Source organism: Xenopus laevis, chromosome 1L, assembly GCF_017654675.1.
Source record: "Xenopus laevis strain J_2021 chromosome 1L, Xenopus_laevis_v10.1, whole genome shotgun sequence".
NCBI lineage: Eukaryota > Metazoa > Chordata > Amphibia > Anura > Pipidae > Xenopus > Xenopus laevis.
In genome coordinates, this window is record NC_054371.1 from 84,446,096 (window position 1) to 84,454,881 (window position 8,786).

General features: G+C 37.5%; 1 protein-coding gene across 5 annotated transcripts in view; it reads left to right on the plus strand.

The window, feature by feature from the left end:
- Positions 1-8,631, plus strand: part of abcg2.L (ATP binding cassette subfamily G member 2 (Junior blood group) L homeolog) — a 78,603-nt gene extending 69,972 nt beyond the window's left edge. For all 5 annotated transcript variants that reach the window (XM_041581710.1, XM_018247345.2, XM_018246587.2 and 2 more), the window contains 5 exons: positions 1,880-2,004; positions 2,726-2,880; positions 4,181-4,270; positions 6,828-6,928; positions 7,668-8,631. In XM_041581710.1, the coding sequence (XP_041437644.1) occupies positions 1,880-2,004; positions 2,726-2,880; positions 4,181-4,270; positions 6,828-6,928; positions 7,668-7,815 (619 nt within the window). In that variant the 3' untranslated portion in view covers positions 7,816-8,631. The remainder of the gene's footprint in view (positions 1-1,879; positions 2,005-2,725; positions 2,881-4,180; positions 4,271-6,827; positions 6,929-7,667) is intronic.
- The last annotated feature ends 155 nt before the right edge of the window (positions 8,632-8,786 follow it).

An 8,786-nucleotide genomic window follows, 5' to 3' on the forward strand; every position in this document is an offset into this window, starting at 1 on the left:
GTGCGGCTAATCCTGCGCTCCCCTGTGGCTGAATGGAAGAAAGCACAAGGCAGGGAAGCACAGGTAAAAACGGCCGTGTGCAAGAGCCCTTAAGCAGAGACACAGGAAATCCACATGCTGAATAGCTAAATAGTACTTACCGTATATACTCGCGTATAAGCAGAGATTTTCAGCACCCAAAATGTGCTGAAAAATCCTACCTCGGCTTATACTCGGGTCAGCTGCCTTACCGGTAAATTTGTAGAGATCATGAATCCCACATGATCTGTAGCTGTGCCTGCACTCCGGATGGGGCCCGCAACCCATCCATGGGACCCCGATCCTAAGGAGCCAACGGGGAACATCCCCCTCCCAGCCAGAAACAATGGCATTTATCCGCCGCGAAGAAAGAGCAACAGCGCAAGGAGTGTGTGTCACGCTGCCGGCTGAAGTGCGGGTGGTGCGCACGCTGACGTCATCAGCTCAGCGACGTGACAACTCCGGGCCGTAACAACTCCGGGCCGGCCCCCCGCAAAAAATCTTGGAGGGGCCCGGCGCCGGCTGCAGGAAGCAGTATCCCCGGCTCTCCCCTTCTGCCTGCCAGCATCTCCGGGCTGCCCCTACCCCAGCGATCGATTAAACTTTGAAGGGGCCCAGCAGCAGAGAGCAGCTTCCCCTCCCACCCACTAACAACTCTGGGCAGCCCGGCCCCACTGGTGTAAAATCTTTGAAGGCAATCAGCGCCTACTACAGGGAGCAGCTTCCTGACTCTCCCCTCCCATTGGAGCAAATTTACCGGTAAGGCAGCTGTCTTCTTAATATATTTATTTCATCTACATCTACCAGAGGTTTTTTTTTATCATTGTACGATGAATTAATGTTTTAAGCATCATGGCTTGATTTTTAACATTAAACCGACTGTTTGATATTTCTGAGACTTTTCTGAGTTGTGTCTAGGCTTATACTCGAGTCAATAAGTTTTTCTGGTTTTCATAGGTAAAATTAGGTACCTCGGCTTATACTCGGGTCGGCTTATACACGAGTATATACGGTAATATGGATCCAGCTAGAATGACTGATTGCAAATTCATTTAAATACAATCACTGCAGCCCTGCAAAATGCATTTTAAAGTGATCTGGTAACCCTAGTGTAGTGGGGGCTTTGCAGCATAGCTGATTTTCCTCAGCTGTTCTCCTTAGAATTACCAGTTTTTATATTGGACCATGCTTAAAGGGGTTTTTCACCTCTGAGTTTTTTAGTGTGAGAGTGATATTCTTGGACAATTTGCAGTTGGTTTCTATTTTTTTATTATTTCTGGTTTTTCAGTTATTGAGCTTTTTACTTAGCAACTCTTCAGTTTGCAATATTATCAATCTGGTTGCTAGTATCCAAATTACCCTAACAACCATACACTGACTTGAATAAGAGAGGGCCTGAATAGAAAGATGAGTAATAAATGTGTAGGCTTACACCTTGTATTTTTAGATGGGGTCAGTGACCTCCATTTGAAACTTGGAAAGAGTCAGAAGACAAATAATTTAAAAACTATAAAAATAAATAAATAATGAAGACCGGTTGAAAAGTTGCTTAGAATTGGTCATTTATATAACCTACTTAAAGTTAACTTTAAGGTGAACTTGCCTTTAAAGCATATCCAACGCTAAACACACACAAAAATCTGGTTGGGAAATTAGTTAATATATTTTCTGTTGGTGAAATTTCCAGATGTTCAGAACAATAAATACAACAAATACAAGGCTTCAAATGTGTAGATCACAACAGTTTAGAAATATTATTATCATATATTAAGGTCTTACCATGCTCTTTGCATACAAGAGAACATATACAGTGAAAGATATAGGTAAGATAGGTATTGTATAATATTTTTGTGTGTTTCAGACATGAATACATCAGTGGGTACTACAGGTTGTCTGCCTACTTTTTCGCCAAGTTGTTTACAGATCTTCTTCCCATGAGGACACTGCCCAGCATCATATTTACAGCTGTTCTTTATTTTATGATTGGTATGTTTATTGTTTTCAGAAATTCAATCATGAAGTCTGATGCCTCTAAATTTGAAATCCTAAAGATGTTAAGCCTTCATACTTAATGGCAGTGGGGTATCTATAGGAGGCACAGACCCCATCACTGTGGGGTGGGGGGTAGGGGGCCAGGTAAGGGCAGGCAGGGGGAACTTTAATTTTGTGCTAGTCATATTTTGCATTGTGGTAATATTTTTAAGCATAATAGACAGCAAGTAATGTAGTTTGGTGTATATTTCACTTAAGAAGGCAGTACTATAGAATGCCTCATTACAGCAACTACACAATGCAATACAGGTATAGGCTCTATTATCAAGAATGATTGGGACCTGGGGTTTTCCAGAAAAGGAGTATTTTTGTAATTTGGGTCACCATACCTTAAGTCTGCCAAAAATCGTTTAAACATTAATTAAAATCACAATATGGATTCATACAGCTTAGGGATCGGGTACAAGGTACTGGTTTATTATTACAAAGAAAAAGGAATTCCCTTTTAAAAACTAGAATTATTTGCTTAAAATGGACTTTATAGCAGATGGATTTCCGGCTTTTTGAAAAACTGATTTCCAGATAAGGGATTCTATACCTGTACTAATTGTCTTTTCTGTTATCTAAAAAACAGGGTTTAAAGGCATTTGAGAGCAATGAATTGCCAGTCTTTCCATCCTTCGTTAACCCATGTGCTTGTTTGTCCATTCTACAGGATTCAAAGCAACTGCAGGAGCCTTTTTCATCATGATGTTCACCTTGACGATGATTGCATACACTGCTGCATCCATGGCACTGGCTGTAGCAGCTGGTCAAGATGTCGTTGCTGTGGCCAACCTCCTAATGACTATTTGCTTCGTCTTTATGATTGTGAGTCACTGTATTTAGATGTGTTGATCACGCAAGCGTGATATGACATCAGGAAATGTGTAAAAGATGGACAGGAAGGTTCTTGTTGCCCTTACTGTTAATTGGATCAATGCTATTTGTATCAGTACATTTTAAGGGGCTTTATGAAAGGTCAAATGTTAGTTGTTTTTTTATTTTTTTTTTACCTCAAATGACTTGGAAACTCGAATAGTATCTTATTTTAGAAAAAACTCGAATTTCTGAAACTTGATCAGATATTATCGTCCTGAAAACTCGAATCGAGTTTTTTTTCTCCGAAATGTCAGGAAGGCTATTAACATCTTCAAATGGGTCACTGGACCTCTGCCATTGACTTCTACATGAACTTGGCAGGTTTTAGGTTGCGAATAATCGAATTCGAGTTGTTCCCAGGGTCAAGGTATGATAAATCTCAAATTTGAGTTTGGATTATTCCCAACTCAAATTTGTGAGTTTTGACCAAAAATCCAGTTTGAAAATTCTAATTTGAATTTACAATTCGAAGCTTAATACATCTGCCCCTTAGGAAAGGGGCAAACGGGCAGTTTCGGGGAGATTTAGTCGTCTGGCGACTAATCGCCTCTTCTTCGGGGCGACAATCTCCCTGAACTGCCTTCCGCCTGCTAAATGAAGAATCGCCTGCGGCAATGCACTCGTGGCGCTTTGATTTCCGAAGTCGCGAAAAGTTGCCTCACGAGGAAACTTTGGGTGACTTCGGAAATCGAAGTGCCGCAAGTGCCATTGTGCTGGCGTTTTCTCATTATAGCAGGCAGAAGGCAGTTCGGGGAGATTGTTGCCCCAAAGAAGATGCGATGAAGAAGATGCGATTAGTCGCCAGGCAACTAAATCTCCCTGAATCTGCCCATGTGCCCCTGCCCTTAATGTAATACATATTTGTACTTACAGTTATCTATAGTTTATTTTCTTGTTATTCATTGTAAATGAATGGCGACAATGGTAAAACAAACAGAAATTCTTAGCGTGCATGGCCAGATTTAAGTATTTTCAGTTCTGAATCAGGTTGATAATTCAAGATTTCCAAATTTATGTTCTGTCATAATAGGACAGATGCATATTCTATGCAATTTGGTGTTGTCACATTGTAATTAAGGCGACTGTAATCCTTTAACTATAAGACCAATAAACAAGGGAACATCCAGTTTACTGATATTATTGGAGGATAAAGCTAACAAAATGGCAGACCTACTAGTATTGAAAGTTACACCTAGCTTCTACAGACTTTTTCCAAAACCATAATGGATTAAATAATTGTATTTTCTAGATATTTTCTGGTTTGCTGGTTAATCTGACATCCATAATGAGTTGGATCTCCTGGCTCAAGTACTTCAGTATACCTCGATATGGTCTTACAGTAAGTACCACATTTAAATGTTAACATATGGCTATTTTTTTTCATATTTTAATGCAAGGCTTAAACATTCTTCATAGATCTCTGCCCTTACAGTGTTTGTTGTTCAACAGAAGGGACCTGATGCCCCTGTGCTTCTGCACTTTTTTTTCTTGGATACAGGGGAAAATGTATCCACTATCTTACCCAGGCCATATAATATTATAAAGAGTATATATTCTAGGGACGCACCGAATCCAGGATTCAGTTCGGGATTCAGCTGAATCCTTCTACCTGGCCGAATCGAATCCAAATTTGCATATTCAAATTAGGGGCGGGAGGGAAATTGTGTCACATAACAAAGAAGTAAAAAATTTTTCCCCTTCCCCACCCCTAATTTGCATATGTAAATTCGGATTTGGTTCGGTATTCAGCCGAATTTTTCACAAATTATTCGCCGGGTTCGGCCAAATCCAAAATAGTGGATTCGGTGCATCCCTAATATATTCAGTTGCTTATATCATAATAGGTAACTTACATTCATAGCCTTATCCTTAAAGGAGTGGTTAACTTTTAATATCTAACAGAAGAGCTAATTCTAAGCAACTTTTCAATTGGTCTGCATTTTTTCAGTGTTAAAGTTTTTTAATTATTTGCTTTCTTCTGACTTTCCAGCTTTCAAATGGGGGTTACTGACCCCTTCTAAAAAAACAAATGCTCTGTAAGGCTACAAATTTATATATTGCTACTTTTTATTACTAATCTTTCTGTTCAGGGCCTCTCCCATATTTCTGTCTCTTATTCATATCAAGGAACGGTTGTTATGGTAATTTGCATCCTAGCAACCAAATTGCTGAAATTGCAAACTGGAGAGCTGCTGAATAAAAAGCTAAATAACAAAAAAATAAAAAAAATAAAAAATGAAAACCAGTTGCAAATTGTCTCACAATATCACGCTACATCATACTAAGTTTATTTAAAGGTGATAACAACCCCTTTAAAGCAAATGCTCTTTTGGAGTCAAAAAGTTTGAGAAGAGGTATAAAACTTTGGAGTCAAAAAGTTTGAGAAGAGGTATAAAACTATGGTTATCACTCACACTTGTTTATGTACTTTATGCTTTTAATATGGTCAAAACATAAATCTTCACTCTGGTGCTTTTAATTACCCATTGCGCATCCCACAATAAAGTCGAATAACTTGATTTTGTTCTCCAAAGTGAAGATTAATTTTTTGTCCAATGAAAGATTGGAGGTTTCATGGGACATGTTGTCCAGAATGCTTGGGACCTGGGGCTTTCTGGATAATGGATCTATCCATAATTTGGATCTTCATACTTTAAGGGGCATATTTATCAAGGGTCGAATTGAAAAAACTACAAAATTCAAAAAGACCAACCGAAATTACGTTTTTTTTTGTTTTAGTCGAATAGGTCTGTTTTCTATCAAATAGGTCCTTATTACGAATCAAAGGAATAGCGCATTCAATCGAATTTTCCCAAAAAAACTTTTTTTAAAGTCCACCAATTGACTCCAAATACGTTCTAAGAGGTCCCCCATAGGCTAAAACAGCAATTTGGCAGGTTTTAGATGGTGAATAGTTGAAGTCGAATTTTTAAAGAGACAGTAAACAAATTTCGATTTTCAAATTTTTTAATTAATTTTACATTCGAATCGAATTTGGACTATTCCCTAGTCGAAGTAAAAAAAAAAAAAATTGCTCCAAATTCAAATTTGTTTTTCATTCAAAAATTCACCTCGACCTTTGATAAATCTGCCCCTAAGTCTACTAAAAAATTATTTACACATTTAAGGGTCAAAGTGAATTTTAGAATTTCAAAAACTTAGAATTTCGAATAGGTCAACTTCGACTTTGATTCGAAGTGAAAAAGTTTGACTTCGAAAATTGTACTGTCTCTTTAAAAAGTTCGACTTCGACACTTCGCCATCTTAAACCTGCTCAATTGCTGTTTAGCCTATGGGGACCTTCTATAACCTATCTTAAGTGTTTGGACAAGTTCTGAGAAATCAAAGGATTTTTGGTATAATCGTACGATTAAATCGTTCGATTCGAAGGATTTCATCGTACGATTTTAAAAATCCTTCAACATCGAATGTCGAACAACCTTATTCGATGGTCGAATTTCAAAGTTTTTTGCACTGCGAAATTCGACCCTTGATAAATCTGCCACTATATAAATCAAATAGGCTATTTTTGCTTCCAATAAGGATTAATTATAGCTTAGTTTGGATCAAGTTCAATGTACTTGTTTTATTATTACAACGAAAAAATTAATAATTTTTTTTAAAAAAAATCTGGATTATTTGGATAAATAGTCTAGGGAGGTGGGCATCCCGTAATTCTGATCTTTCTGGATAACTGATTTCCAGATAACGGATCCCATACCTGTACGTCTGACTGTGTGGGGATTTTTTTTACAATTTTAAATACAGAGGAAGGATATCACCAATTGTTTGGGGTGTGTGTAACTACAGTATATTATTATAATTGATTCATTTTATTATGGCTTTGCATCTTCCGTGCATTTAATTTTAACTATGGTTCTCTGCTTTTTTTCTAGGCTCTCCAGGTGAATGAATTCACTAACCTCAACTTCTGTCGCAGCAATAACACTAGCATCCCAGTTAACCCCAATTGCACACAATCTAGCCCTTTCACCACGTAAGTAATCCAGTGTTTATTTTATATGCAAGGAGAAATTTACAAATCATGTTATTGGTCAAACTACTGGGTTTTGTTTTTTCTTAGTCCCAACAATATGTAATGGTAAGGTATTTCGCTGAGTTTACATTTTCCTGGATTTTACACCATTTTTTTCTTGTCCACTGAAAAATAAGGGTTCTACTATAGTTTTATTTCTTAGTTTAATGCAAGAGATGGTTAAGTCATCGAATTGCAGCTTGTGTTTCCCAATATTGCATACAGTAGCAGGGACACCTTGGCATCCTTTGTCAGGCCCTTTCCTTTACCATCACTTGGGGTAAATAAGGTGCTCCAGAGCCCTGTACCTTTAGGTGGGCACATGGTTGGTTCTCTTTCACCTCTGATTAATGCACTCTGTTCCTTATGCTGGGTGCACCATACAGCAACTGGCACTATAGCACAGAGTCCGCTGCTAAGCACCAGGTTCTAAAGTAAATGCTTATGCATAATATTGCTCAATAAGAAGCTTGTGTTTTCTCTTTCCTTCCACTTCTCTTTGAACCATATCCCCACTGAGCTGCATAATTCTTGCTAAACATGTTTTTTTTGGTTAGCACAGCTAAATCTCGTGCCTTTTAATTAATTAATTTAGAATATATGATTTTTCGTTTTGGCTTGTTTGTGGTGGCAGCGTGTAGCTTGGAATATTAGATTTATGCTAATCCCATATTGTTATTTTTGGTTTGCTCTCTTTCAGGTGCACCGGAGAAGAGTATTTAACAGTGCAAGGAATCGATTACAGCACATGGGGCTTATGGCAGAACCACTTGGCCTTGGCTTGCATGACTATAATATTTCTAACCATTGCTTACCTGAAATTATATTTTATGAAGAAGCTGACCTAAGCCATGATGGTCTAAAGTCAGGGCATTTTCCTGGCAAAGAAATCCTTGTATATAATTTTTCTGTTTCTATATTTATAATATTACTTATAAAATCAATAATAACCTTAGTGCTTGATGCACTACTAAACCTAATTAATCCTCCAAAGGAGTGGTTTAATTATTGCCATAAAAGCCCTGCTCTGTAGGGTATGTGTCTTAGGTTTATTTTCTATGCTAACATTGTTTTTAATGTTACTTTTACTACTACAACATTTCTGTGTTTGAAAGCCATTCAGGCCTTAATGTTCAAACAAACGGTGAGAACAGTTTGAAAGCTGTGTATTTAACATCCATCTGTATGCACTTACAAACAACAGGGCATAAAAACCTGTGGGTGTTTGCTATCCATTCTGCTATGTACAATTGTATGTTCATATAAATATGCAAAGAAGGTGAGTGCATTATGGATCTCTGCTAACATGCGAAGAGCAGCTCCATTTACTTCCAGAAGTATTCTAACTCAGTAATGTAAAAACCTTGTATCCTGAATTGTAATGAGATGATTTGTTATCTTATATTAACTCTGTGTTGTCATATTTGTTTTGAAGAAGAAAAAATGTTTTTGTATTTTGTTTTTTTCTAAACACAAAAAAATCAACACGTTGTTGACTAATTTACTAATGCTAAACTACAACGAATCTGCTAAAAAAAATTTGTTCTGAGCTGTGCATAGGGTTTTCTTGTAAAATCTACAAGCCAATGGTTTGAATGTGCATCTGTAAGGTTGCACTGCAGTGTCGATTTCAAAGGAAAATAAAACATACTTTGCTATTGGGACCCAAGTGATGTTCATATTTTATTGGAATAAACGTTTGAACTGACTAGAACTTCACGGGACACCCTAATTGAAAAACATGCCCTCTTGCCAAGAGACAAGACAAACGCAACGATAACTGATCAGAAAATAATAAGCACTCCATCTGCTTGACAGA